General features: G+C 34.1%; 1 protein-coding gene across 3 annotated transcripts in view; it reads right to left on the bottom strand.

Moving 5' to 3' along the window:
• SCYL2 (SCY1 like pseudokinase 2) overlaps window positions 1-26,519 on the bottom strand; it is a 57,004-nt gene that overhangs the window by 15,555 nt on the left and 14,930 nt on the right. For 2 of the 3 annotated variants that reach the window (XM_032416347.1, XM_032416348.1), the window contains exons 3-12: window positions 19,924-20,081; window positions 15,914-16,058; window positions 10,323-10,472; window positions 8,539-8,760; window positions 7,978-8,094; window positions 7,265-7,390; window positions 6,159-6,335; window positions 4,843-4,854; window positions 4,607-4,729; window positions 1,424-1,537 (exon numbers count right to left, since the gene is read on the bottom strand). In XM_032416347.1, coding sequence (XP_032272238.1) covers window positions 1,424-1,537; window positions 4,607-4,729; window positions 4,843-4,854; window positions 6,159-6,335; window positions 7,265-7,390; window positions 7,978-8,094; window positions 8,539-8,760; window positions 10,323-10,472; window positions 15,914-16,058; window positions 19,924-20,081 — 1,344 coding nt within the window. The remainder of the gene's footprint in view (window positions 1-1,423; window positions 1,538-4,606; window positions 4,730-4,842; window positions 4,855-6,158; window positions 6,336-7,264; window positions 7,391-7,977; window positions 8,095-8,538; window positions 8,761-10,322; window positions 10,473-15,913; window positions 16,059-19,923; window positions 20,082-26,519) is intronic. The other variant, XM_032416349.1, reaches the window with a different exon arrangement.

The following is a 26,519-nucleotide window of genomic DNA, read 5'->3' as shown; positions in this document are numbered from 1 at the left end:
TTTTGAAAATTCAATCATAAAATTTAGAAAATTTCAAAGAAAAGAACTGGATTTCAAATCTTTTTAATATTTATGCAAAGACTCTGAGGGGTACATTAACTTGCCCAATGGCACAGGACAGTTAGTAGTAGAGTCAGAATACGAACTCGGGTTTCTTGACTTCATTTCATACTTGTTCATTTTGGTAAACAATGATATTTTTTCCTATTTTGGTGTTGTTTTCCATCTCAGAGCCTTTATACCAAAAAAAAAAAAAAAAAGAAACCATGAACTAAAATGGATTGGATCGCTATAAGGTAAAATCATGTCATTTAAATTGCTTTTGCCTTGGGACGCCTGGGTGGCTCAGTCGGTTAAGTGTCTGCCTTCGGCTCAGGTCATGATCCCAGGGTCCTGGGATCGAGTCCCGCATCGGGCTCCCTGCTGCGCGGGGAGCCTGCTTCTCCCTCTGCCTCTGTCTCTCTCTCTGTCTCTCATGAATAAATAAATAAAATCTTAATAAATAAATAAATAAATAAATAAATAAATTGCTTTTGCCTTAAGCAAAAGCTTAAGCTACAAATGCTTATATTTATTTAAGTTTACATTTCACCTAATAAAGATGGAAGAGTTCTCCAAAGAACCATATTTACAAAATGCAAACTTAATAACATGACCATTATCAAACATCAATATAAAGAACTGATCAGATGAATGAAGGACATTTTTTCCTCTTTTCTAAAGCTGCTGTTTGAAGAGATTATTTGATGTCACTTCTATAAAGAATTATCTGTGGAATAAATTCTTATGATCTACTGTTGGAGAAAAGGTTGGGAATATATATTTCTCCCAATATGAGATAATGAGAACTGATATTTACTGGTATTTACTAGTTCCTTGACTACCAACTGTAAGTGTTAAAATTCTGTATTCAAAGGAATCAGCTGCCTTTGGCCTAGATTTTTGAGTACAACTATTTCCCCCCACTTGTGTTCTTATTAATGTATTATTTTACTGTACCCTTATTTTTTTTTGAAAGTAGGCAAGTAAGTGGTAGATACAAAAATACAGATGACTAATAGTAAAGGCAGTTTATAAAAGGAAGCTGTTCAAAAAGTTTTTAGGCTAATACACCAAGTTAAACTCTCATGATTTTAAAACTACAACAAAATAAATTGTGAATTAAAGCAGGAAAGTATTAAGAAAGAAAAATTACTCCAATTTTCTATTGAAACACTCAAAGTTAGGGGATGGGAGTAAGTGATACTGCAAAAGTATGTATCAGGGAAAACTACAGCTATTGATCACTTTTATAGCACTATACACAGGTTACCTATAGCCAAGATGAAATATATGAACAAACTATAAAAGGGTTAACAATAAGAAAATAATTTAAAACAATGAGAAGTTAAAGAAAAGCAAAAATTAATATGCAATTACTTACAGCAAGGGAAGATGTTTGTAGACATGCATTTTTAATTCTTGGTATCAAAGCATTTTTCATGGATGGGTAGTCTATAAGATTTGCAAAGGTTGGAATGATGTTTAAACAGAGTTCCTATTAAGAAAATACACTGATTCAATCTTAGGGAAAGATTCTCTTCACCTTTTCTCCCACATATTAAAAAACATTTTGCATTTGCATGGCTAATTTGTCACACAGCTTGAAATAAACTTTTATGTATGTTATATCATTTGCTCATTTCAACAACTATTTGAAAGAAGAATACTTATCACTAGTTTTCAATTTTACACGAGGAAACAGACCCAAAAGACCTTCCGCAAAATCATGCCAGGTCATATAACCTAGCATATGGAAACAACATTCCTTGGTGTCATACCTAATTTCTTTCCCTGACAACACAATTCATCATTTATTATTTAAGAATGGGAACACTTAAGTTTTGCTATCTTTAACAATGAGGGAAAATCAAGTACAAAGTGACATAAAACTATTCGTCTTAAATAAGGGATTTCTTAGCTGTTACATATATCCTTATGACAGAATATAATACAAACATTTTCTTTAATATATATATATTTTTTAAAGATTTTATTTATTTGACAGAGCACAAGCAGAGGGAGAGAGAGGGAGAAGCAGGCTCCCTGTTGAGCAAGGAGCCTGATGTGGGACTCGATCCCAGGACCCTGGCATCATGACCTGGGCCGAAGGCAGCTGCTTAACCGACTGAGCCACCCAGGTGTCCCTCTTTAATATATTTTAAAAGATTGTTTAATAATACCAGGGAGAAAATGCAGTAAGACACTATTATATAATCCCAATTTTTAAAATGTGTAGGTACATGTGTCTGTCTATAGGCTTAGGGAAAAAGACATAAGGATAGATTTGGAAATGTTAATTCTGGGCATCTCTGAGAAAGGATTTTAATTTTCTTTATATTTTTAAGTACTTCCAAATTCTGAAACTTAAGCAAGTATAACTCATAGAAACAGGAAAAAGAGGGGCGCCTGGGTGGCTCAGTCGTTAAGCGTCTGCCTTTGGCTCAGGTCATGGTCCCAGCATCCTGGGATCAAGCCCCACATGGGGCTCCCTGCTCGGTGGGAAGCCTGCTTCTCCCTCTCCCACTCCCCCTGCTTGTGTTCCCTCTCTCGCTGTGTCTCTCTCAAATAAATAAATAAAAAATCTTAAAAAAAGAGAAAGAAACAGGACAAAGTTATTTAAAACACAACTAATGCTGGCCATAATGTAAATGACTGTAACTGGGACTCTGAATGAGGCTAACAGAGGAAAAGGGGAGATGACTAAGGAAAAAGGACCTAAATGAGTTAAGGAAAAGAACAAGAAATGGCTTGAGAACTAACTGGCTGAAGAACATATATCTCAGATACCTTATAAGGGCAGAATGATCCTTGTAGCAAAGTATAGAAGGGATTATTGAAGAAAATGGAGGCATAAATATATATCAGGGAAAGAGTTAAACAATATTTGGTATACTTAAAGACATTAATTTGTAGTTAGCAGATAGAAATGAATTAACCATTAAGAATCTGTTATCAAAATAATGGCCACCTATTTTATTTGCTTTATTCCCAGATTTCCAAATGGCAGGTATGAATTATATTTCTAATCAAACTTCACTTTAAAAATACCACTCCAAAATGAATTTCAGAAGTTACCTTACAGCCTTCTACTTGCATGAAACCTGAAAAGATTTTTGTTTCTTGCTCTTGTTCTAGTACTCTCCCAAAGCTGAGATAGTCTTTTAACTTTATCAGACTCTACCAAGCAATGCTGATACTGATTAATTGGACTGGTGACTAAAGACTTATATTGAATGATACAAGAAATGTTGGTTTGTAAAATTCAGTAAAGTTGCACAGGTCAATCTGGATTAAATATTAACTATTTCAATAAATACTTATTGGCTGATACTTATTAGCTAAATGAACCCCCTTAGGAAAAAGACTAAAATGAGCCAAAAAAGTGAGCTTATATATGTGGTATTAGGTTCACATCACTTATTTTTAACTAATCTCTACACCCAACGTGGGGCTCAGACTCACAACCCTGTGATCAAGAGTCACATGCTCTACTGACTGAGCCAGCCAGGCGCCCCCAATATTAGGTTCACATTAGGAAAAAGAAGGTTTTGGTCAATAACTTTTAAAATTAAAATTCTAGGGATGCCTGGGTGGCTCAGTCGGTTAAGCGTTCTGCCTTTGGCTCAGGTCATGATCCCAGGGTCCTGGGATTGAGTTCCGCACCAGGCTCCTTGTTCAGCGGGTAGCCTCCTTCTCCCTCTGCCTGCCACTCCCCCTGCTTGTGCTCTCTCTCTCTGCCAAATAAATAAATAAAATCTTTTAAAAAAATTAAAATTCTGTTTTTCTTTACTAGAATTTCTATACTGGCAAAGAAACTTTAAATATAAAACCATTAAGCAGTGAGATGATCTTAACATAAGTACTTATTTTCCAAAGTAAAAAATCAAAAAAATAAATTACACTTTTAACAGTGATCCAAAATTTTTTTCTAGACAGACAGCCATATAGAACCAAACTTTTAATAGCAAAACTAAAGAACTGAAAGTTTGGCAAAATACACGATGTTTTAACATCACCTTCGTGACACACAAGCATGACTATAAATGCATTAGGAATGGTCACACTAAATTACTGTCTGGCTTTCTATCTATTTGCTATACAAATTAACTTCAGTATAGAAGGAACACTTAGAAGACTGAGTTATCAAGCATGAAAGAAAATTATGAGTATGGGAGTACCTACTTAATGTTTTCATAAGAAAAAGGCACATGTATCTTTGACATTTTCATTCCTATGTTAGTTACTCATTCAGGAAGAAGATATACTGATCCTAACTACCATACCATAAATCAAATCTTCCAGGATAGAACATTTTTCATAAATAAAAGTAATGAGTAATTTTACTTCATTAATACAGGTATTTGTCAATTGATTCTTTAAATTAGTTGGGATTAGATACATTTTAGTAATAGTATACAATCCAATTCAATGGATTAATATATATCACTATTGAGTTTTTATAGAAAAGATTTTATAACTCAAACCCAAAATGTACTTCTTTCTTTTGCTTTAAAAATAAAAATAAATCAAGGACATTATTAAAGAAAAAAATCAAATATTATACCTGGATCTGAATGGAAGGAGCCTCTAGTGCTCTGTAAACCATTGGTAGGACACTGTTCTTTATCTCATCAGGAGGAGTTTTGGTTAGTAGCAAATCCATTTTTTGCAAGAAAATTAACAAAATCTGTGTAAGAAAGGGGGGAACAATGTATTAAAGTCTAGAATCTTTGTAAGATTTCACATATGACAAAATTTAAAGTATCTTCATAAGAGTAAGTTCTATATTTTGACACTCACCATGTTGCTAGCCTGAAGGCATGGAAGACAAAAACATACAAATCAAGTTTCTTACATTTCCAGAAGCACAATATTTAATATCTGTTCTCAGTTTAAATATTTAAATGAAGACTAATTTCCTAACTCTCATCTTCAGTAATGCATCACTCACCCATAACTACCACTATCTGGAATCGACTGAATTGGAGAAAAAGAAAAAAAAAAAAAGCCTGAGAACAGCAAAGTCAGATATTCCAAAGCAGTGAATTCACTTGGCTTCTAAGTTTTGGAAGAAAACGTACAGAAATGAAAGGGACTCCGTTCCCCTATGATCCTTTGTTATGTTTCTTAAATTCCACATATGAGTGAAACCATATGATAATTGTCTTTCTCTGAATTACTTATTTCACTTAGCATTATACCCTCCAGTTCCATCCACGTCATTGCAAATGGTAAGATTTCATCTTTTTGATGGCTGAATAGTATTCCACTGTGTGTGTATATGTGTGTGTGTGTGTGTATATATATATACACACACACACCACATCTTAATCCATTCATCTGTCGATGGACATCTGGGCTACAGTGGCAGAAACATGTAATAATATTTACTGTGCCTAGAAATTTCATTTAATCTCAACTACCCTTTTGTTTTAGAAATGAGCAAACAGAGGCTTTAAGAGAGTGAAGACTTGTCCAAGTCATACTTCTAGTAAAGATGAAGATCAGATTCAAACCCAGGTGTGTAACCCTACTGCTCTTAAATCCAAGACTACCTAGAATCTGACAAGTAAATATTATAATAGAGTCTACATCAGAAACTAATTACATTTTCAGTTACAATACACACATATATTACTTCTGTGATGCTGTAACCATTTCCCCTCTTCTGGTGAAACTATTTATTACCAGTAAAATAAAGAGAAACAACCGGCATAAACTTTCTACAAATTAAAGACCCTAAATAACAAAACAAACAAAAAGCAAGTGCTTAAAGGTGCAGGAGAAAAAGAAATACTTTTCCCAAACCTATAACTTTTAATAAGGCCAGTAAGAATACACAGTATAACACATGCCAAATCTCGTTACAATTTATTTTCTGAGAGGGTAAGTTATGGAGAGCTACAGACATTTACTTGCAAAGCTTAATTATAATTTTAGGAATGGTTCACTTCAAACATATGCAAAATAGCTTCTAATGGAAAAAAAATTATCTTAAACTTACCTCAATTTTTAAAAAGTCGCATATCCATTCCTATCGTTTTCAATGATAGTCATCATTGACTAACATCATTAAATAACAGCAGATAAATAGGAAAGAGTCTCTATACACATACCTGGATTGGCTCCTGCTGTTTAAAGACAGGGCCAAGTTCAGGTAGAATTAATTTGACATATTCTTCTTTGGTGCATTCTTCGGCAATCAGTAGAACATTGGGCAAAACAAAAGGTACCATATCAGGGTTTACAAATTCTGAAGTCAAACAAGGCAAAATTCTCTGCACAATGACACGCTGAAAGGCAAAAATGTTTTCATAAAACTAAATTTAATTTCAGATCTTTAGTATTAATATTGAAGTTACAGTCTTAAATCTCCAATTTTCTTTGGGGAAGATGACCATATAATTTATGGTTGAAACTGGGACATTGTTGAGAGTAAAATGAGGTGCTCCTGCTAACTATGTCAGGACAAAAGAAATAACTCGGGAATGTTAGAGATAAAGGGGGACATATGGTCACCATACCTTTAGGAAACATTCTCTCATTAGTCTTCACTAATACGTTTCTCTTCTTCATTACTTATGAGTCATACCACACAAACACTGTTCTGTATTGTTAATTGTTGTTTCATGCATGTTAACTCTATCTACACATACTCTAAGAGTCTTGAGAGCAAGAACAGTATTTTGTTTCCTTTTTTATCTCCACAGCATCCAAGTAAAGGGCTAGACAAAGAGTGCCTAATCAATGAGTATCTGACAGATTAAACACTGGAGATATTTTTATAACCAAGAATCACCAGTTTTCAACCACTGACTTCCAAGGCATTCACCAACATTTTTTAGACTATATTACACTCATGATTTAATAAGCCAGAGAGGGGAGTTAAAGGAATTGGAGAGGCTAGTATCAATATAGATGTACCCCTTTAACTGCTGGTGAGGCAATGATCTCCACAATGACAGCTTATGGACTTCTCTTCTGACATTTAATGTCCCGGTGCTACCTTTGCATAGGTAATATTCTTCTAATTTTCTTACCTATCTAATTTATTAAATTATTTTTGGACCCTGCAAAAAAGGTTCACTAAACTTTTAGCTTCAGTATGCAGCCTTCTATAGTCATTTATGCACCTAAGACAAAAGTTACATTTATTTCTCTGGAAGAGTTATTATAGTAAATAAAAATCCTAACTATGATAAAAAACTGATCAACAACAAACCTTGGGCAGTTTTGGAAGAACTTTTGGCAGTCCTTTGAAAAATTGAGATTTCTGGAGATTATCTCTTTGGAATAAGGTATCAAAATACTGCAGCGTTACTGCACCAACATCATCAAAGAAGGGAATCTAAAAACAGGAAAATAAAATTATTTTGATAGATATTAAAATACTTCTCATACCTCAAACTGCCATAATACAGTGAAATAATATTCAGAAACATTTAGCAAAATGCTAAAGATCACTTAATAATTCTAATCATAAAAATCAGAGTAAGGAAGTAATAACCAAATTTCTTTGCAAGTTCAAATTTTCAGTGACTACCTGTAAGTTGGCTGGGCAGTAACATTTTCTTTACCTAACTAGTAAATATTGAAAAATTAAGTAAAATATCTTGAAGGCATAATAAGTACCATTTATCTATTAAAATCCAACCTTACACGAGTAAATTAGAGGGCCATGAATTCTTGTGTCCAGAATTTCTATACCTACATGACTGTTAAGACTCTGATTATTTGAAATCTTAATTTTATATCAGAGCAATTATATACATAAATTATTTAACTGTTTAAGATTAAAAGAAGTTGAATATTTAACACATTCAAGGATAGAGATGCTATTTGGGGACTCTATCTGACTAAATCTTGCTTTAGAAGCACTTAACCTACTTTAACTCATTGTCCCTCCACCTAAGACAGGAATTCATGTGTACTCACCTTTGTCATTTGATCTGCATCTGGTCTTACAGTTGGAGTGACATTTAACAATAGTTTTACATGTTCACGGACTTCCTCAGGTATATTTGAAAGTGAACTAGATCCTAAACGACTCAACTATTTAAAAAAAGTGATAATATTAAATATAAATATAAAATATTCAAAAAGACAATGCATTTGTAGTCAATAGTCTATTTAAAAAACTTTTTGAAATTTACTCAAAAATATATGTTAGAGTGAACAAACTGCTAATTCTACTGTGGCAAGATAATTAAAACACTTATCTTCAATACCTGAAATTATTTCTATTACTGAAACAAATGCCCAGCATTTTAGATCAGATTTCAGTATCACTCTAGTAAATAAATGCCACGATTAAAGCTGTGGTAACAAACTTTAATCCTCATTATTTACAGAATTACTTTTGTTCAGTTGATTTTATGCAAACTTAAAATATGAGACATCATCTCATTTTAGAGAATTTTCTGAACACATTTTTTAAATCAAAGAAACATTTAATACTTTTAATGTAAGCAATTATTTATATATAAGGCAAATTACCTGATCCAACTGTCTACTAAAACTCTTGTAAATATCTTGCTTGTTAACTTCAAATATGGGTTTCCCTTTATTAAATACAGCATACATGACAGTTCCTAGTGAGTACATATCACTGGCTGTTTCACAGCTCACAGAAAGTATGTATTCAGGAGCCAAATATTCAGGATTAGGAAGACACAATGATGGTAAATTTGGGTCCCATTCTTTGCAAGGAAACTTAGGCTATAAGAAGACAGAAAAGAGATTATATAGATTAAATATTTCAAATTAAAGCAAAAAACACTATCAAGCAGTAGCAACCTAGTTTTAAATCATACTCAGTCATGCAAGTAAAAATATCACTACCACCTTCAATCCTGAAATTCCCAAATTCTCAAATCTGGAAAGGGCACTAAACAAACTGAGAGATATGAATAAGAACTCCTGCAAACTGGGTGCCTGGGTGGCTCAGTCAGTTGAGCGCCTGACTCCTGATTTCGGCTCAGGTCGTGATCTCAGCGTCCTGAGATCAAGCCCCATGACGGGCTCCGTGATTCTCTCCCTCTGCCTCTGCCCTTGGCCCCCTGCTCACTCACTCTCTCTCTAAATAAATAAATAAAATATTAAAAAAAAAAAAAAAGAATCCTGCAACCTTCAGATTATCAAAGCTTTCTCCCAGAAGACAAATTATCACTGTAAGATGCAGTATGAATATGAAAAGGTATAGCCTATGTTCTATGATACATAGGTTTCAAGTTTTATGGACTCAGATTATTTGAAACCTCGTTCTTTCACTAACTAGCTGTGTGATTTAGTTAATAAGCTCAAAAGGCTGTTGTAAGATTAAACAAATGTATGGGAAAAAATGGACCTAACACAGTGTCTGACCCATAGTACATACTCAACCAATACTAATTCTTTCTGCTTCCCTTAAATGTATTTACTTAAATTACAAATATATCTTAGGTCAAATCATGGTGCCTTTAACAGCTACATATATATATATATATATATATATGTATATTAAAAACTTGAAATATTGCAGTATTTTCCCAAGTATAAATAGGCAGATATCATAATCACTATGTAACAGGTACTTTGGAACCAAAGAGAACAGGTTCAAATCCTACCTCTACCACTTAACCACCTGCCTAAACTTAGGTACATTATTTTATTCTATGAGCCTAACTTACCCATCTGTATTATTCCCGTATCTCACAGATTGTGGTGAGGATTAAATAAGTAAATACATTACAAAGTGCTTTGTTAGAAAAGTACTTCAATAAATGTTAGCTCTTATTATCACTGCTACTGTTGTTATCATGCTCCCTAAAGAAGATTCTGTGGTCCGATGTTGGGAAAACACTGCTAGAGATTCACAATGTTTGTAGTGTATTTGACAGCCTGAGGAAAAAAGCCTACTTAACCCAATAGTTCTTAAATTTGTTTAACTCTAGCATCCTTTACTCAAGTAACACTACTGTGGAATTAACAAGCTGAAGAATACTCTCAGGTAAAATGAACATTAAAAATTTTCTATAAAGCTGTACATTTAAACATACATTGTACCACATAACCTATTTCTACACATTTATCAGACTTGCAAATTCTCTAGTCCATTCCAGATGCATCACAAATTTCCACAGCTTTAAAAATATTAGAAGACTGGGACACCTGGCTGGCTCAGTCAATAGAGCACACAACTCTTGCTCTCAGGGTTGTGAGTTCAAGCCCCACATTGGCTGTAGAGATTACTTAAAATCTTAAAAAAAAAAAAAAAATACAAGACCTAAAACCTTCATTACCTCTTGTTCAGAAGGATTGGTTGATGATACACAAAAATCAAAGCCCATTATTTTCCAGGCTCCACTTTTATTCAAAATTATATTTTCAGGTGTAATATTTCCATGGACCATTTTCACACTGCTATGCAAAAATGACAATCCTTCAGAAACCTGTAAATGGGGGGAGGGGGGAGACACTTTTACATTAAATAAAACTCCTTTCAATTATAATAAAATGTCTCTTGAAAATCGTAATTGCTGCTTCTCCCAATAAAAGATTTTTTTACATGCCAGGGAATAATTAAATTTCATCATAAATGCAAAAGAGTAGATATTCTCAGTTGCCACAATGATCTAAGCATTAGTGGGAAAAATCCAGTTATAAAACCAGAATACAACTCTTTATTAAATGTCCTTTCCCTATGCATATAAGCAAAGTCAAAGATAATTTAAAACCACTTTTCCATCCAAATTTATTGTTTCTGTGTTTGAAATGTGAAGGAATCTTCAGTTCCCGAGTTACAGATAGTAAATATCAAGGGTCTCCTTGTCAATTTGATTCTAATTCTTAATATTTTAATATATTTACACTTCATATTGAAATTCAGTTTTTCTGAATCGTATTTTGCTCAGTTTTCATATATTAATTGATGTTCACTCATTCTCAAATTGGATTAGTATTTGGTAATTTTGACATGTGTACCTGAGACTACCATGGAATTTGTTAACCAAAAACGAAGACTGATTTCTGTTTCCAGGAGTAGATTTTGGCAAACTAACACTCCCTGACTTCCAGGACACCACTCTCCCAGGCTTTCCCCCAACTCCACTGGTCATTGCTTTTCAGTCTATTTCTTCTGCTGGTTCCTCCTCAGTACCCCAACCTCAGTGTTTGGACAGCTGAAGTTTCCATCTACTCTTTCTCAGTGTTCTCACAACTTTCAATATCATCCAGAGGTTGACTGCTCCCAAATTATCTCCAGGCTGGGCTTCTATTCTAAAGTCCAGACTTGATTATCCAACTGCCCTCTTGACTTCTCTCCCCTTGAATGTTTTATAAGCATCTCATTCTTAGAAGAATCAAAAACTGAGCTTCCCCTACAATTCAGTTCTCTCCTCCTATGGTCTTTTCCCCATATCCATTAATGGCCACTTCACTTTTCCATTTTTCAAAAACCTTTGAGTTATCCTGCACTACTCTATTTTTCTTATATAACAAAGCCATCTACAAATTCCAATACCTTCACCATCAAAATATATTTTGATCCTGTCTTACCACCTTCCCTACCCTGGACCATGATCATCTCTGGCCTATACTATTAGAGCAGCCACTTACTTCACCTCGTTTCTGCTCATACCCTTCTACATAATTTAATTCTCAATAAGCAGCTACCAGATCATGTCACTTTCCTGCTCAAAGCCTTCCAAAGGCCTTTCCTTCCTCTCAGAGTAAACTTCAAAGTATTTTTCTGGCTTTTAGGGAATAAGAGGACTTAGCCACTCGTTAACTCCCCGACCTTGTCTCCTACTGCTCATCTTATTAACTCTTTCCACCACTCCAGGTATTTCACTATTCCTTGAACAAGTCATGCATGATTCTGTTTCAGGGACTTTGCACCTTCTGTTCTTTCTGCCTAGACCATTCTTTCCCTAGGTATCTACATGGTTCGCTTCTTTGCTTTTTTTTTCAGATATTTACTCAAATGTCCAATTTTCAGTTACAGATTTCCTGACTACCCCCATTCAAAAGTGCAACCTTTTCCTCCCCATCCAAACTATTCTCTCTTCCCTCTTCCCTTATTTTCTCCACATGCATTTATCATAATCTAATGCACTATATATTTACTTATTTTATTGTCCTTCTTCCCCCATGAGAATATAAATTCTAAAAGGCAGTAATTTGTGTCCGTTTTTTCCCCTGGCATATCTTCAGCACCCAGAACTATGCCAGAAATATAGCTATCCAATAAATATACACTTAATGAATGGATATGAGAATGAATTCTCTTTAAAAAAAAAATCCCTTACAGTTTCAACATCAAGTTAACTCAACAGTAAAGAATGTAAAGAGTACTATTTTAGAAAATATCTGGATTCCTGTCCCAACTTCACTAATTACTAGCCTCGCAACTTTGAGCAAGTCACTGAACCTATCTAGGTCCCAGCTGGTAAATTACTTCAAACGATGGTATATTAACCTCTTAATAAATGTGGGAAATCATATTAGATTCCACATCACTCCCAATCCCATCCCCATAGTCAGTCAAAAGGGCCTATTCTAACCACATAACTTCATTCATCCCTCTAGTACTTCCTGTGATTTTTGAGCAAGACTTTTTAAATATCATTAACTATTTTTTACATGCAGGCACTACGCTAAGTACTTAAAATTTACACATTGAAAATAACCCTACATAGTAGTAATTATTTCTCATACATTTTCCCTATGCCCAAGTTCCACTCTTCTAGAATGACACTTCTAAAATGCACATCAGACCAGGTCATTTACTCTACTTAAAAAATCCTCCAGTGTTCTTTCTCTATCTTTCCAGTTTCATTTTTCACCACTCCTTGAGATGCAATCTGCTACTTCTAACTGCCTGAATATTTATCCTCAGCGACTAGTATAATAAGCATTTAGGGGCTTAATATTTCTCAAATGAACGTTCTCCAGTTCTAACACATTGGAACCTATGAAATTCACGTAAGATTTGCATTTTAAAAAATGCTTATTCCTCAAATACAATTCATAAAATATACAAAGTTTTTCAAGTCTAGAAAAGTCATATGATTTTTGACAAAGGTACCAAGAGCATTCAATGGGGAAAGGATAGAAGTTTCAACAAAGGGTACTGAAAAAATTGGATATCCATAGGCAAAACAATGAGGTTAGACCCTTATCTTAAACCATATGTAAAAATCAACTCAAATCAAAGGCCTAAACATAAGACTAAAACTATATAACTCTTAGGAGAAAACATAGAGGAAATCTTCATGACACTGGATTTGGCAAAGTCTTTTTAGATATGACACCAAATGCACAGGCAACAAAAGAAAAAATAAATTGGATATATCGAAATAAAAACTTCTATGCATCAAAAGACAAAATCAACAGAGTGAAAAGGCAACCCACAGAATAGGAAAAAATATTTGCCAATCATATATCTGATTATATACTGAGGTTAATATCTGGAATATATAATGAACACCTACAATTCAACAACAACAAAACAAACAACCTGATTAAAAAATGGGCAAAGGACTTGCATAGATATTTCTCCAAAGAAGATATACAAATGGATAATAAGTACATGAAAAGATGCTTAAATTCACTAACTCCTAAAAAAATGCAAATCAAAACCACAATGATCTACCACCTCACTCCGATTAGGATGGCCACTATCAAAAACTAGAAAATAATAAATGTTGGTGAGGACATGAAGAAATTAGAACTCTGCGCTGCATTACTGGTAGAAATATAAAATGGGATACCCAATATGGAAAAAAGTACGCTAGTTCCTCAAAAAATAAAAAAATAGAATTACTATATGATCTAGAAATTCCACTTCTGGGTACATCCCCAAAATAACTAAAGGCAGGATCTTGAAGAGAAACTTCTACACCCATGTTCAGAGCAGTATTACTCACAACAGCCAAGATGTGGAAGCAACCCCAGTGTCCATAGACAAATGAATAAACATAATGTGGCAAATACATACAATGGATTATTCAGCTCTAAAAAGAAAGGAAATTCTGACACATGCTACAACATGGATAAACCTCAAGAACATCATACTAAGTGCAATAACGCACAAAAGGAAAAATCAGATATGATTCCACTTACATGAGGCACCTAAAGTAGTCAAATCATAGAGAATAAAAGTAGAATGGTTGCCAGGGGCTGGCGAGTGGTAGGGATGGGTATGGAGAGTTATTGTTTAGCGGATACAGCTTCAGTTTTGCAAGGTGAAAAGAGTTCTGGAGGTGGATGGTGGTATGGTTGCACAACAATATAAATGTACTTAATGCCCCTGAACTGTACACTTAAAAATGGTAAGATGGTAAATTTTATGTTATGTGTATTTTACCACAATTAAAAATATATATACTGTGAAGAGAATAAGATAAGCCAGACACTAGGAGAAAATATTTGTAAATCATGTGTCTGACAAAGGATTTATGTCAACAGTATACAAAGAAATCTCAAAATTCGCTAATAAAAAACAACCCATTCAAAAAATGGGCAAAAGAGCTGAACAGATATTTTACCAAAAAAATATGCAAGTGTATGAAAAGGTGTTCAACATCATTTTTCATCAGGGAAATGCAAATTAAAACTCCAACAAAGTAACACTGCATACCAATTAGAATAGCTAAAATTAAAAAGACCAATCATACCAACTTTTGGCAAATATGTGGAAAAAATGAAACTCTCATACATTGCAATAGGAATATAAAATGGCACTACCACTTTAGAAAAGTTTGTAGTTCCCAAAGAGCCAAAATATATACATGCCATTTGATCTAGCCATTCCACTTCTAGGTATTTAGCCAAGAGAAATTAAAGCATATGTACATACAAAAACTTGTATATGACTGTTCACAGCAGCTGTATTTGCAATAACCAAAAACTAGAAACACCCCAAATGATCATCAACAGATTATGGATAAACAAATTATGGTATATCCAAAAAAATGAACTTCTACTCAGCAATAAAAAGAGTACTGATACACTCAATATGGATGAATCTCAAAAGAATTAAGTGAAAGAAGTCAGACAGAAAAAAACAGTACATATTATATGATTCTAATTATAAAACTGTAGAAAATACAAACCAATTCACAGTGACAGAAAGCAGGTCAGTGGTTTTCTGGGACAAGAGATAGAAAGAAAGCAAGAAGTAGGAGGGAGGGATTACAGTGGATATAAGAAAACTGGGGGGGGGTGTCCATGAATATTTGCATTTTGCATTATTCTGATTATAGTGACGGTTTCACCGGTATACATGTCAAATTTATAAAACCATATAGTATTTTGAATATGTGAAGTTTATTGTATGTCAATTAGTAACTTAATAAAGCTGTTAAAAAATAATAAATAAGATGATCTCTGTCCCCAAGGAACTAAGAATCTACTGTATAAATTTACTCTATAGAGCTGAAGATATTTTGGTAGGCAGAAAAAGGAAAATCAGAAAAAGTGGACATATAAGAAAAGTCTAACAAGATCTCTTGATACCTATTAAATAATTTCCTTAAAGATGTAATTTTTATTTTTTATTAAATACTTTAGTACTTCAACTTAATATTTTGTTTATGAAATGCATTCACAAGGTTTAGCACTCAAAAAAAATCAAAAGGGAACCAACCCATCAACCAGTCAATAAGTACCCTTCTACAAAGGTTACCAATGTTATGTTTCATAAATTTAAAATATAATTTAAACCTAACAATAAACTGTAGAAAAACTGCAGAACATAGAAATAATTTTTAAATTACTGAGAGGATCCAAAGGTTTACATAAAGCAGTTGATATTGCTAAGAAGTTTTAAATAGCCAAAAGCAATTTTGAAGGATAAAACTCTTTTCACGTGATGAATAAAAATACATACCTGAAGCAAACCATATTTAGTTTCCACATCATAAAGGTTATAATCCTTAATGTCTGGAGATACAGGGGAAGGTAGATTTTCCCAGTTACCTAAAACATTGGCTAAACTGGCAAAAACTGGTTCTGTACAAAATGCCAAGCAATCCCTGTTTTAAAAAAGAAAAAGAGTTATTTACCATCATTTTTTTTCCACATTATCAAAGTCAAATATACATAAAATATTAGTAGTCAACAAGAAGATAGACTTAGATTTGCTTTCAGCATTAATAAAACATTTAAACCACCATTTTCAGAATACGCTCAAAGGAACCTGCAGATTTCCCAGACCCTCTGGAGCAAGAGGAGTCAGAAAGAGGCAAAGAGCACAGCTCCAGGTCCCCTGTAACTACTTCAATCAGAGCAGCTCTGATTTTACCTATTTTATATATAATTTTAAAAGGCGTCACAATTTTTAAATTTTTAAGTTACTGCTCTTTGATGTGTAAGAATATTCAGAAATTTAGAAAATGTTAGATATTAACATTCAGTAGGCCTCATGGAGTAATCATAAAGAGCTCAGGCTTTGAAGACAAATACCCAACTTCAAGTCCCAGCATCCCTATTCCCTGACTAGGTGACCTGGACACCTCGGCTCTGAGCCTCACTTTGCCCATTTGTAAAATGGTGATAAAAAACAGCCTTGAAGGGTTACTGTGAAGATCAAAGGAGATAATGAATGTAAAGTACATAGCAGAGTCACTAGCATGTAAACTTAATAAATCTTTACTACTGCTGTTGTAATTACCAAGTGTTTGAGACTCAAGTCCTAACATTTTATGCCTTGGGCTTATTTAGGCTCTGGCAATGAAGAACTACATACAAGTTATTGTGTAACAAAGCTAGACCAAACGTACCTGGACTGTAACTGTTTAATGGCAAGTACACCTTTTGCTGTTTCATCTGTCCACTATACCTGTGTAACTTTTCTTTCACCTTGAACCCATTTTTCAAATGAAAGCATATGCAGAAGCTTAATATACATGAAAGATTAACACAGAGCTGCTTAGGCTGAGGGAGAGAATTATTACACCTGCTCAGTCATCAAAAAAGATGCTACCTTGTTCTTTACTCTCTCACCAAGCTCATAAACACAGTGGACACCAGGTTTCCATTTGTTGAACTGTACTGGAGGAAAATTGATCAAATACTCTCAAGTCTTTTCTCCAGTTTTCTATAATTCCCATGACTCACGCATTTGAGCTACTCCTATTTGTTTCCTCTCTGTCTTGACCCCAACATCATCCTTGGCCACGTCAACATCCGTATGATTATTCCTCAAGCTGGAAGCCCTCTTATCTTTCATGAATATTCACTTCCATCAACATTACAGTCACATACCAGAAGGGCTATATCCTCTTCTCAAGAACCACTTCCCCAACCACAGCTATTTACTAGCCATTATCTCCTACCCCTTTACTACCTCCACCAAATCTAGCTCCGCAACACCTTTATTAACCAAATTCAAAGTATTCAGTCTTGACCATACATATTTGATTCCTTTCTTTCTCCCAACTATCACAATAAACTATCACCCAAATTACCCTTTACTGAGCAAACCCCTACTAACCCTGTAATAACCACTACAAGTTTCTTTTACTCTGTTGCTTATGTCATAAGCACCAGCAAAGAATAGAAAGCCCAAGTCTTTTTAAGTGTTAAGTCACATAGTATACTTCAACCTTGCTTTTTCAACATTCAAGAACATTCCTTTATTGTCCTCTTCCTAGCTCCTCATTCCATGGCCCCCTTTACCCACTACTCACCTATTATCCACTTTCTACTTTAAAAAAGCATAAAGTTCATCTAACATGAATGACCTCATTTCCCTAAACTTCACCATATTAGTGATTAAACTATCATCCCAATATTTCCTTTCAGTTCCTCCTCTGGGACTTTATTCACATAATGAAGTCTTCTCTGCTGGGCTCCTCAGTATCTATTTTCTAGCTTCCAAACCACCATCCTACTACTGATATTATTAAAGATCAGTAACAACCTCTCACTAGTCAAACGTAACAAACTCTTCTCAGTCCTTATTTTCTTTTTCCTCAGTGGTGCTCAGTGTTAGTGGGTCCCTTCTCCCCTCCTTTAGCTTCCATGACCTTCAGCTGCCTGTTTTTCTCCTGCCATGTAACAATGATCGCTCCTTTCTTTTCCTGGCTCTTCTTTTCCCTCTACATTTCAAGTTCTGTCCTCAGTACTCTGCTCTTTCAACTCATGCTCTTGAAAAATTCTTTTTTTCATGGTTTTAATTACTGCCTACATGTTACCCTCAAAACATATCACCAACTCCGAGCTTTCACCTGGATGACTTTACTATAGCACATTTCTTTTGGATAATTCCAGTGTTATTTCTACATTATTAACTCATAAAAAACTGGAAGTCATTTTTTCCTTCCCTAAAGTTGTCCTATTCCTATTAATTTTACAGTTTTACAACTTAACAGTGAAGATGCCTTAAAGTAATCTTAATTTTCTCTCTTAATGATCACCAATAAATCCCTAGTTCTATAATATTTATATCACTATAAAAGAAGCTGCAGGGACAGCTTCTCCCCTCACGAGTCTTGGAATGTAATGAGGAAATGTAAGATACATTGATACCAGTTAAAATAACAAGGATGGGTGGGCATTCTGATAGGTGACATGGTAGACGCTGATAGAAAACACTCCAGAGGAAACAGCATCGGTCGGAATGCTCAGGACAAGTGTGGTAAACAAAACTTACCCACTTCAGGATAGAGAGTTCACAATAGTGAATGTTATGTAAGAGTCAACAACTATACTCTTCTTTTGGGTTTATTCATGAAAAGGAGAGCAATAAAAATATTATCATCATAAGAGATATATGGGCATATTTCTGGGTAGGCACACCATGATATAGTAGAATAAAAAAAACATGGGCTGAGGAATCAAGGTGTCATAACTATGTGGCTTAAGTAATGTCTCTGATCCTCATTTCTCCCATGTAACTCTGAGAACTGAATGAGTTAAACAAATGTAAAGCATTTAATACAGTTTTCATGGTAAATATTAGTTTTTTTCTTTTAGGTTGAAAGAAAGTAACTCGTGCTCTTGGCGGAGAGGGATAAGTGACAGGGGGTTACTGAAGATTCCAAAGTAAGAATTATACAGAAATCCAATACATAAAAAGATAAAAGTAAAAGTGTCCTGGCTGAAGGGAGATTGGAAACCTAGAACTCTGCCAGCTCTGTTTGTTCACCTATCTGTTCTTCCCCTATCCTTAAAATTCTAGGGTCCATAGAACACAAATGACAAACCATTTCGTTAAGATCTTCTGAATTAAGAGAGACGAATACAGTCTGCTAGGTAGGAAGGAAGAAAGAAGGAAATTAGGGGTTATGAGTAATGTGAGAAAAGTTTATATAGCTAGGGTATCTAATGTACTAGTAAAAGCACCACAGGCTTGAGGATCCAGTTAAGATTACACGACATAAATTTCATATTCTTGTCATTCTCAGCAACAGTTCCCAAGCTCATCCTTGAGAAAAATAAACGGTAGAGTAACTGCAGGTTACATATATGATATGCTCAGCATATCAGAAGGTTACATGTTTAGAAGAGTACCTGAAACACACATAAAAAGAGCCCACAAATATGTAATCAATGCAAAGGGTACAAAATATTCTATAAAATACACAAGGAGAGCTACGTTCAGACATGGACTGTATGCTACACTTCTGTATCTTCCACTTTGACCACTGTAGTGCTGAGCATAGAGACTGATGGCACAGACTGATGGCAACCGTGAAGAAAACCTTTACTAATATTTCAAAAGAGGCAAATACACAGCATATGCAGATAAATTCTACAGAAATAATAAATCCTTAACTCAACACTCAGTTTCTAAGAATTTTTCACTGACAGCATGCTCCACAGACAGAATTTAAACATACAATTATTAACTATTTGTTCAACAAGTCATTTATGTAAGTTTTTATAAAAATTTACCTGGATTCTTCTAAAGGATGCTGGACAGTAAGAAGTCGAGGGTGCCGTAGTCGAGTTAACTGTTGGACTCCTCGTTTTAGAGAATCAATGATTTGATCCTTTTCAAATTTTTGATATTTGTCAATCAGCTTTTTATCAAAGACAAAAACAGCCACTTCCTAATGAAAGAATTGTGCATCTAATTTTAATCAAGAATATACAAAAGTAATAAGATTTTATTCAAGTGTCACAACAGTCTACAAATAGAAATAACTAAAATCTAATGTCATGGAAATTATAGCACCATTGTAATACTTTTCTGATATCAAAAAGTTGTTTCCTTCATTATTAGCAAATCTAAATATTTTGAAAAGTATGAGACCTAGAACCCTATCTAAGGAGAACATAGGAAAATCTCCATGTTTGAACCCTGATACACACAAGGTGTATGTAATGTGCTGAACCCTATGTAGTTATCTCTTATTTAACCAGAATTCACATAAAAGTTAAAATGTTTAAAAATTCAAAATGTTACTCATAATGATAACCCTGGATAACCTGATAACCCTACAAAATCTTGAATCATTTTTTTGGAAGAAAAGTTGTGTATGTCAAGAAGTGCTTGTTTATACAAAAACCCATTTTGTAAGCAACTTTTACATATGAATAACCTATACTCACTCTTTCCTTCCAGCCTACCCCTGTCTTATTATGGGCAGTTAACTGGGAATGAATGGTACCAGTACTGGAAGCTGCTCTCCCACTGTCTCTCTTTTAGATCATTCACAGCTTATTTATACTACTAAAAGCACACATCCTCCTTAACCATCTTCTTCCTTTCATTTTCTCTGTTACCCAAGGAAAAATAGTTCCTGTCCAGTTACCCAAGCTTAACAAATCAATAAAAAAATAGCTGTATTGACAACTGATATATTACCACTGTGTAACACGTCAGTGATGCTAGATCTCCATCATAAATGGAAAGAAAAATGATAAAGCTGGAAGCAAAATTAGCAAAGAATCAATGCTGGCCTACCAAAATTCCTTGAAAGATTTTGAATGACTTTCAGAATTTTTATACAAGTATCTTTCAAAAGTCTCTAATTCAAACCTACTACTACTCAACTATCAATATCCAAGACAATATTTTTCCATTTTATTGTTCTCTTATTATTTCTGCTACATTGGAATTATTGTTTTTTACAAGTTAGCCTGGCAACTTAATTACCTAACAGAGATTCACTGCAGAATCCCAAACCAATAAATTTCTCAAACACAACTTGTTTTAAGTTGGAGGCTCCTTAAATGTATATAAGTAAGTTAAGGATTTTAGAGGATTCAGTCTCTGAAAAGTGATAACAAAGGGATTATTTAGTAACTCAACTTGAACATCCCATTCCCAAAGCATTTGTGATTTCATTTCTCACAGCAATTACAAGACAAGCTATTATCCTCATTTCAGAGATGAAGACACTGTGGAGAAGGTATATGTATTATTTAAAATCTCACAATTGGTGAGATCAAGATTCAAATCCAGTCATTTTAACTCTGAGGACCACATGCTTAGCCAATACACCATTCTGTCTCCCCAGAAATAATACAGGGACAATAAATACAGAGCACCCCAGGAAAACACAACGTATGTCTTCAGGAAAACAATCATTTGAGATATTTAAATAGCACCCATGTATAAATATATAATCTTAGCTCTTTTTTACATAATCTTAGCTCTTTTGATCATTATGAGACAAAGGACTATCAAGAGCTAAGAGTGTTATGTAATATTAATTTGAACTAAAAACAAATGACCTAGAAGTTCAAGTTCCTATCTCACTATTCGTGCACACAATCTTATTTTAGTAAGTGTTCTGCTATAACACATTTTATAAATGCATCTAATTTAAATGTGTTTATTTTTTCAAGATGTTTTAAGTCCTTACAAAAAGGATCATATGAAATGGTTCTTGAGCTCTTGCAATTTCACCACTCTTAAGGAAAAACACTATAGTTTATAAAGAAAAAGAAACAACACAAAATTCTCTCAGATATTCATTTATTATTTTAAGTCACAGATAAAAGATTCTTACATAGATCAGAAAAGATTATCAACCATCTTAAAAAGATTTTCTCTTTGTTCCAATTGGTTTAATTAAAATTAACCAATTTCGGGGCGCCTGGGTAGCTCAGTCGTTAAGCATCTGCCTTCAGCTCTGTTATGATCCCAGGATCAAGCCCTGCATCGGGCTCCCTGCTCCGCAGGAAGCCTGCTTCTCCCTCTCCCACTCCCCCTGCTTGTGTTCCCTCTTTTGCTGTGTCTCTGTCAAATAAATAAATAAAATCTTTAAAAAAATAAATAAACAAAATAAACCAATTTCAATAAAGTTGTAACTAACTAACCCTCAGACCTCATACTGACTTCCTAAAAACTCTTAGCCTGCACCTCAAAACTTTTCGTCAGAACAGACTATCATCTTTTAATTTTTGTTTTCCTTCTACTACTTCACTACCCACTCTGTTAACACCTATCACTTGTGTAAAAGTCCTGTTACCTTACGCATATTACAAGCTTCTTAAAAAAAGAAACCATGCCCCCTCCCAAGAACAAAGAAACCATGACCTAAGTGTCTCTGTATCCACTACAGGATCTACACCTAGATGACATTCAGATGTTTATTGCCTAGTGGTCAATAAAAACAAGCAGTTACTGGAAGCTTTCCATTATCATCCCAAATTAAAACCTTTTTTGACTCTTTATTATGAAGATTTTCAAATATACAGAAAAGATGAGGTAGTGCAATTACCCGAAATATCTTCCACTTAAGAGTCAACTGTTAATTCTAATTAAATTTGGAGTCTCTTTTTTTTTATACAAAAATTACTAAAACAAAATGTAAGAGTATTTGGCACTCTTTTGTTCTTTTATTCACTTCATAGTCTTGAAAACACATTGGCAAAGGAAGTTACCTACTAAAAAGTGTTTTTTCTCAACTGCCTATCTTTAAACAAAAATGGCTATAAAATAAATTATTCTAAAAACTAATACTTGTCAAAATGGAGACTACCTTTTGATACAAGTCTAATTTATAACTTTTTAAAGCTACTTAGCTTACTACAAAGTTGAACTCTTGCTGAAAACAAGACAGTCTAAGTAATAAAATCTAAGTAGATATATACCAATGTGTCTAGGATTCCCTAGTAGTAATCATGACCTCCACTAACCTATCCCTCAAAGCCACCAGGGATGGTTTCTGAGACACAGATATTCCCTGTGAACTCTATTTTATAGACCTTTCATGACTGATCAGTGATGACTGGCAAACATCATACTCTTCTTCATTTTTCATGTGATTTCAGGGCAAAGTTCCTTTTTTAAAACAATAAAAAAATTTAAATTTTTATTTAGATTAAGTTAAAACAACCTGATATTTGAGAAGACTGAGGAGTAACAAGATATACCCTTTAAAATTATTAAAGATAGTCTATGATCATTATTGACCTAAGCTACTTGACTAACACATTTAGCTTTGCACAATGGTTTCTTTTTTCCTTTTTTTTTTTTTGGTTTCTTTTATTTAAAACTTCTAATTTATTATACTTTAGCTTTTCATAATAATTTAATTATGCCTTTGCCTACACAACACCAGCAAGCCTCACCTAAATACTGGCATTTGGATAATATAATGTAGATTTTGCAGTAAGGAAGGGACACGTCCAAGACTACATCTAGTAGAGTGGCTATAATAATGAGTATCAGTTAAATATTTATTACATAATTTAAAAAAAATCAATCTATCTTCATTATCCTCATAGGAACAGTCATTTAACTGGTTTTAAAGCTTATGCAGTAGTCAGGGCAAAAGAAACAGGCCAGCAAATGTTCATAGCAGTACCCTGTGTTTTAATGAAAAGAAAAACTGCTATGTTCAACAACCTAGATGTATCCCATGAATATACATTTAAGGAAAAGGAACCAAACACAGGAGCACCTACCATGATTCCATTTAAATAAAGTGCAAAAACAAACAAGCAATACAAACACACACACACAAAAAAAATTAAAGTTCAAAAACAGGAAAAATTACTCTCAAGAATCAAAGGACGGGATAGCAGTTACCACTGGAGAGAAGATGGGGAGAGGTAATGACTAAGAAAAGGCATGATGAAGATTAGCAATGTTTCCTTGATCTGGATGTTGGTTACTGGTGTGCTCACACTGAACATTCATCAAGTTGTACATTCATGATTTGTGCACTATTCCACATAATTTAAAAATATGCTTATATTTAAAAAACTAAATAGACACAATTTTTATTCCCTAAATGTCATCCTGAAATGTCTTATAACATCTCTACTAAAATTCTAAAAAGAGTAAGGGTTAGGAACCAAGAGTCGCTTCTAAATGAACACTCAAAAAGGAAACTAAATAATACATAAGCCTACATAGTAGCTTCAAATGCTCATAGGCTATAATTAATGATCTATCCATTTCAACACGTTTACATGTTGTGTTAAGTTTACCCAAATAATAACTTTTAAAAATCTTAATTTTATATACAAAACTGGCCTAAACACCTTATTTAACTGTAAAAAATCAACTCTACACTTTTCTTGAAAACTCCTGGAATTCTTAATTGCACTTTCGTTGTGGTTTTTTTTTTTTAAGATTTTATTTATTTATTTGAGAGAGAGAGATCAAGAGAAAGCATGAGTAGGGGGAGAGGCAGATGGAGAGGGAGAGGCAGAGGCAGACTCCCCACTGAGCAGGGAGCACGACACGGGACTCGATCCTGGGACTCCGGGATCATGACCTGAGCTGAAGGCAGACGCTTAACCGACTGAGCCACCCAGGCACCCCTTATTTGAACTTTCATAAATTACTTATTAGGAGATGTTTCTTCAAAGAATATCTTTCAAGAACAAAAACAAAAACAAGAGATATTGGTTTTTGGAATCATAAACCCAGAATAATAATAATATAGATGTCCAATCAGGTACAATGATGTTACCAGGCACACAAGTAAATTTTTATTTACCAATTCTTTTTATCTTGCTACATTTCAAGTTTCATAAATATGTACTTTTTTCATCTGTTCTGTAGGTGCTTTTATTACTACTCCACTCCTTTCAGAGGCTTTCAAACATTTACTTTAATAAGGCAAAAGTTGTATATGATCTGAAAATTATAATTCATCATGTACTACTGTGAACTTGAAATAACCCTAACAAAAAAGTACACAGAGAGAATCTCCTACCCCTAAATCCCTAACCTGATGTTACCTCAAAGTCAAATTTAAGATCATATAATCTGTTATAAAACACAAATGCAATCAAGTACACTGTATACTAGATCAAGAAAGGCTGAGAGGGTTAAGAAAAATGCTCTCAGTGTCCCTTTATGCGAGGGGGAAAAAAAGGACCAAGAAGAATATCCTTTTCCATTATTTTTCTCCTGGTTTCTCTAAGATCAGTGTTGTCATACAGAACTTTCGGTAATGATCAAAAGTTCTATATGTGCATTGTCCAGTATGGTAATACTAGTCACACAGAGCTAAGGAACCTTGAATATGTGACTAGTGCACCTAAGGAACTGAATTTAATTTTTACTAATTGAAATAGGCATATGTAGCCTGTGGTTACCACAGTGGATAGCACAGCTCTAGATTATCTATCTTCTATAATTCCCTTTTATTAAAAAATGAGATCACTGAAAAAGAATTAAAACTACAATTAAGGGAGAAATTAAAATGAGGCTTCAATGCCAAGGTGGTTAAAGACTTAGCTGTTCCTTAAGGAATTAGCCAGTAGTCCAGATACTCAGGTCAGACACCTTAGGTCTGAAAGAAGTAAAGAAAGAAGATTCAAAACTGTATCCAGAGAGAGCACAGATATATTCCAAAACTATCTTTTTCCGCAAAGCAATAAATTCGGGGGGAAAAATATAGTAGTCTCCTAAGAGAACCCAATTCTGGCACTCAGCAGTTGAGAACTGGTGTATTACTGTGCAATATCTAATCAATTACCTATTTTTTGTGCCTGGTTTTCATGTTCTATGAACAGTAACAGAAGCTTCAACATTATCAGAGAATTTCCACATATGGACTTCTGATACAAACACAACTAGAACTCTTTTGGCTAAGCGCAAAGACACTATTATGTTCAGCTCTGGACTTAAAGACTTTCAACCAAATGGCAATAAAAACAAGATTTACAGGTCAGATATAAACTACATACCAGCAATCTATCACAAGACCAAGATTCCTACTTCATAAAAGGATAACCAAAGCCGATTCAGTCTTTAATACACTTGCTGTTTGGGAAATAAGCTGACTTTGGAAAAGTCAAAAATAATGCATATCCACAACTGTATGACTGGGACAGAGTCACTGGAAAATATGTGTAATTAATCCCAAACGTCTTATAATCCATATGTTTCACTTGTAGAGAAATAAAAGTACCTTTGGAAACAGTGATTTTTCTTTTTAAAGAACCTATTATTTCTACAGAGGTTTTAAACCTGGAGGTTTTTCAATTCTTTAACAATTCCAACAGAAAACTGTTAGTAAAATTTAACACTAACAATCCTCCACATTTCTAAGAACCATCTGTTGGTCTCTTAG

The sequence above is a fragment of the Phoca vitulina genome, unplaced genomic scaffold, assembly GCF_004348235.1.
Source record: "Phoca vitulina isolate PV1807 unplaced genomic scaffold, GSC_HSeal_1.0 scaffold19, whole genome shotgun sequence".
Taxonomy (NCBI): Eukaryota; Metazoa; Chordata; class Mammalia; order Carnivora; family Phocidae; genus Phoca; species Phoca vitulina.
The sequence above is the reverse complement of the archived record's forward strand: the minus strand, read 5'-3'. Positions and strand labels throughout refer to the sequence as shown.